We start from the raw sequence: 4,970 nt of genomic DNA, 5'->3' as shown, positions 1-4,970 counted from the left end.
CACCCATGCTACATGCTACAGGTGGTTCTGAAAAAGTAGTCCATAAAAACCAAAAAATAAAAAACAAGTAGATAAAAAGATCACATAGAATATTCATCTGCATCAGGTTTGCTTTTTTCTTTCTTGAATAGAACACAACTCAACATTTATGTGTGTGCAAGAGCAGGTCTGTAATTTGTGCACATTAATTTCTAATCCCTAATAAACAAATCTACTGTAATTATCTAATGAAAACCATTTGAAAACTCTTTATAGTGATCCATATTGAATTGATCGCTAATTTCCATGCTATTTTCACTTGTTTCAGCACTATCAAAGGCAGTTAGAATACAAGATTGGTTGTCACTATTCAAATGGGTAGATTGACTCTCAGTTGGAGTGAACCATTGTATTGGAGTTCGGGAGACAGAAGCAACTCGATTTGCTTTATTAGCAAATTTATCAGATGTTGACATAAACAAAGTTAACGGAGTATATTCAATTATGGAATCGGACCTTCCATCAGTTGTACAGTCTGAGAGATTGATATGTGGTGAGATAGATTGAGTTGCATTTTCGGAAGTCAACGGCGTTAATTGCCCAATATCTCTTACAAATATGGATTGCGATATACTATTTTCAGGTTTGGTACCTATTTGTGTTCCCCCCACTAAAGAGGCCTTTATATGACTTTTATTGTTCTCACCTGTAGTACAACAATCATCCAGTTCTTTCCCCCGACCTAAGGCTAATATAGGTTCAGACCTCGTGTATTTGTTAGAGGTGACAGTAAAGACAGTTGGGGTAGAGGTAACCAGATCTGTTTGCCATTCTAATTGACGGTAAAATTTCCACATATCTTTGTCTGAAAGAAGAAATTCGACATTAATTTTGTCTTGAAGTTCATCAATAATTTGTCTCATAATACTGCATTTTTTTTCAAGAGTCTCGACATGCTTACGTTTTCTGACTCTGGAATTTCGAGCAGCCCTTCTATTTCTCAAGACTTTTTGGATTTTTCTGATCTCTCTTTCCTTATCAGTTTTGGCTCTTTTTCTTGGGGTCATCCACGTCTCAAAAGGGGCATCGTCTCCTGGATTTAAAATTCTTTCTAGTTTGAAAGCATTAACTGGTTTCGATTTCATAGCATCAGACATCTTTGATGCGCGTCTATTTTAATAAAAGTAATAAGTCTAATTCCAGTATAAGATAATAAAGAAAGTGGCTTTCTAAATGGAAAAGAATCAGAAACTTTAAGATATGGATAAGAGGTTAAGAAAAAAAAATATTGTCCAAATTGATAGCTGAAAGAGATGAACTCATCGAAGATTAAATATATGAGATAAATTTGGGTTACTTTTCTACTTGTGTATTATTATATGTGAAGGGAAGGGGTCGTTCAAAAATAGGAGAATACCAATCAAGAGCTGGAAAAAGCAAATTGTTATGGTGATTAATTAGAATAGGAGGAATCTAGATGTTTCGTTATTGTATTATCATTAATTAGTTTGTTTTGAAAGTAACATAGAAGCACAAAGTAAGGAATGCTTGCATTACCAATTAATTTATTTATAGAAGAATTCGAAAATTATTGGGAATTACCAAATAATATGGTAAGAAATGTACATGTGCGTTTTTGGCTATATTTTATGATATATTGATCTTGAGAAGAGTTAGGTGCTAATTATTATAGGACAGTAGCAGTGAGGTTGTTATCAATTAATTCTACTATCAGAATAACACAACATGGATTAACTTTAATACACAATACTTCAAGCTAAGGCTTCAAATTTAAGTGCTTTACAAAATGTAAAGATAAAAGAAACATTAATTATTCCTAGTGTAATGAGTTATGCTCCAGTGAAAATACAACCAGGCCAAAAACTGAGAATTACCGGAATGTGAGGAATAAATGAAAAGCTCATCATTACATCTTAATAATAAAATATATTTGAGAAATACAAACGCATGATAGTTAATATGAATTTTAAGGAGAACGCTCGATAATTTGTAGTTTTCGTAATTCCAGGTGTATTAGTTGTATTTGGTAGTCTACAAGCAACAAAAAACTAAGGCAAAATAAAATCCTCGATGATATAAACCTTTTTTATCCTCCACTATTCTCTTCACTTCTGTTTAAACTAATTATGAAAGAAAATATTCAAAAAGAAATTAATACCCAGAAGTCAATTATTATTTTTTCCCTTATTTCGAGAACTCTGCTACTATATTCTGTATAACTATCAACCCACAAGCAAATCAAAGAGATTTGAGTTAATATACATAAATGGTTAACAATTATTTTCGAACGTAAATTTACAATTTAATTTTTTTCAACGTTTCACAAATATACAACCTCAACAAATGGTAACTTTGCAAATAAGAAGATTCTACGATATATTGTTTGAAACTGAAGTAATATCCTAATCAATGTGTCGTACTGGAAGTAAGGTGATAGCGAGTTGGGTGTGAGTGTTAGGGGTGTGAGCGTTAGGTATGTAAGGATATGGGGTGTGAGCGTAAGGGATGTATGGATATGGGGTGTGTGTAATGGGGTGTCTCGGAAGAGCGATCATTAAAGAATTCAGCATCACAAATTCATATAACTTAAACTGAATGCGGTAATAATATGCACATTATTAAATTACAGTAACCTACCTGAATGGATTTTAGCCGTATGTAGATTGACTCCTTTCATATGTCGCAGTTCTGGAAATTTTGAGTTTTATGAGGAGACAATCTACCGGTTTTTTATTTTAGCATTAAAAATATCAGTAGATTGAACGTTAACAAATCAACAGAGTTGGACGATAAGATATCCCAACGTGAAAGCAAGACATTTTAGAAAAAGAAATTGGCTGCATTTCGGTTTTCATAATACATGCTTTAATGTAACAGTTGTTTTCAAAATTTTATGTTGAACAAACTCGAAATATAATATCACTAAGTTCCTAAAGACGCTAACAGAGTATATATTTTTTAAGGAAATTTCAAAACCAGATAATACAAAAACCTACAACCTTCAAATATTTGCTATATATATACTTCTGACAATTTACTTGTACTATAAAAATTAAAAGAAACACCATTACAGGAATACGGTACACATCAATAATTACAAAACCACAAATATTACTCAAGTTTTATAAGTGTGAATTAAACCTTTATGGTAAAAGGCAAAATATTTTAGATAAAGGGAAAATGTTTATTTACCTTTAATTCAAGTGTTAATAACTGAACAAAATAACAACTTTCTGAGTAATTGGTATACAGTACAGGTGAATATGCTAGGGTCCATCAAATCCCTTAGTTTAACATCTTTATTTGGCTTTACAGATGTACATACAATTAAAGCAGTTCTCTGTTTTTTTCAAATCTACTTAGAGAGCTTCATGAAGCTCTACAAGTAATCTAAATGACAGTTCTGTGAAACAGTCAACTGCCATAAGCTCATTTAAATGCTCCAGTGATTCAGTGAATTCAATTTCAAATAATCAGTAGTTACGCTTCAGGGATAGTATCTGGTAGTAGTATGAATAATACTCACACAGCACTAGATCTCATTTTGCCTTCAATAACCGCTTATGTGGAAGTATTCGCTACACCAGCGGAACAAATAATATCCCATATCAGCATTTCTTCTAAAATAGACGAAATATAAATTCATAATGTTTTAGCTATTTATTGAATGATGTTTGAGGTAGTTAGAAGTTCCAAAACACAAATCTGTCAAATATAACCGTCAAATATTGATCTTTTTAGACACTTTCCGGATTCTTCTCCATGAAGCTGAAAAATACTTCCAAAATATTAAATACTTGTTTGTGATCTCGAATTAAGAGGCAATTATTTTTCAAATGTTATTACCCGTGTAAAGGCATTCAAGGATTTGTACAGGATCAATATTATCTATTTATACGACAGCCATAGCATGTGATGTAAAAAAGTTAACACTAGCACAAACTTAATAGTGCATAAAATATTCGGTTCCTTTACATTATCATATACAGAAACCGAATGAACAGCTTGTACTCTAAAACATTCTTAATGCAAATTACCACATTAATAAAGTTAATGTGGGAGAGATGCTAAACTGAGTACCATTATCAAGCACAATTGTACCATAATTTGACACTAGCTTTCCTAATAAGATAATTGCATTAAATGTTCGTAAAATGTTAATAATTTAAAAAGCGGAATATAGTGTTACTATACATTGAACAGCAATAATAAATCAATTTACTTAGATACTAAATTAAAAAACGATCAACTATTATTAAAACAGATATACATATAAGCATAATGAGAAAATATTTAATTAAAGTGAGAAGCAACTATGAATACATTAAATTAAATTTAGAAAACACAAGACTTCAAAAAAATATATTAATTGCATATGTTAGTTAAGGACTTAAATTTGGGGTGCTGTGGGGTCTGGGTGCTGTGGGGTCTGGGTGCTGTGGGGTCTGGGTGCTGTGGGGTCTGGGTGCTGTGGGGTCTGGGTGCTGTGGGGTCTGGGTGCTGTGGGGTCTGGGTGCTGTGGGGTCTGGGTGCTGTGGGGTCTGGGTGCTGTGGGGTCTGGGTGCTGTGGGGTCTGGGTGCTGTGGGGTCTGGGTGCTGTGGGGTCTGGGTGCTGTGGGGTCTGGGTGCTGTGGGGTCTGGGTGCTGTGGGGTCTGGGTGCTGTGGGGTCTGGGTGCTGTGGGGTCTGGGTGCTGTGGGGTCTGGGTGCTGTGGGGTCTGGGTGCTGTGGGGTCTGGGTGCTGTGGGGTCTGGGTGCTGTGGGGTCTGGGTGCTGTGGGGTCTGGGTGCTGTGGGGTCTGGGTGCTGTGGGGTCTGGGTGCTGTGGGGTCTGGGTGCTGTGGGGTCTGGGTGCTGTGGGGTCTGGGTGCTGTGGGGTCTGGGTGCTGTGGGGTCTGGGTGCTGTGGGGTCTGGGTGCTGTGGGGTCTGGGTGCTGTGGGGTCTGGGTGCTGTGGGGTCTGGGTGCTGTGG

At 35.6% G+C, this 4,970-nt stretch overlaps 1 protein-coding gene across 1 annotated transcript; it reads right to left on the bottom strand.

Annotated features, from left to right (window-relative positions):
* Positions 1-224: 224 nt before the first annotated feature.
* On the bottom strand, positions 225-1,136 carry RNJ42_00128 (Transcriptional activator HAC1; the record flags this gene model as incomplete). Its single annotated transcript, XM_071050298.1, has 1 exon — positions 225-1,136. One exon carries the CDS (start codon positions 1,134-1,136, stop codon positions 225-227), a length of 912 nt encoding a protein of 303 aa, XP_070908544.1.
* Positions 1,137-4,970: the final 3,834 nt, after the last annotated feature.

This window comes from Nakaseomyces bracarensis (assembly GCF_045282275.1).
Source record: "Nakaseomyces bracarensis strain CBM3 chromosome Unknown Scaff2_0, whole genome shotgun sequence".
Classification (NCBI taxonomy): domain Eukaryota; kingdom Fungi; phylum Ascomycota; class Saccharomycetes; order Saccharomycetales; family Saccharomycetaceae; genus Nakaseomyces; species Nakaseomyces bracarensis.
Note: the sequence above shows the minus strand (reverse complement) of the source record. Positions and strands in the feature narration are given on the sequence as shown.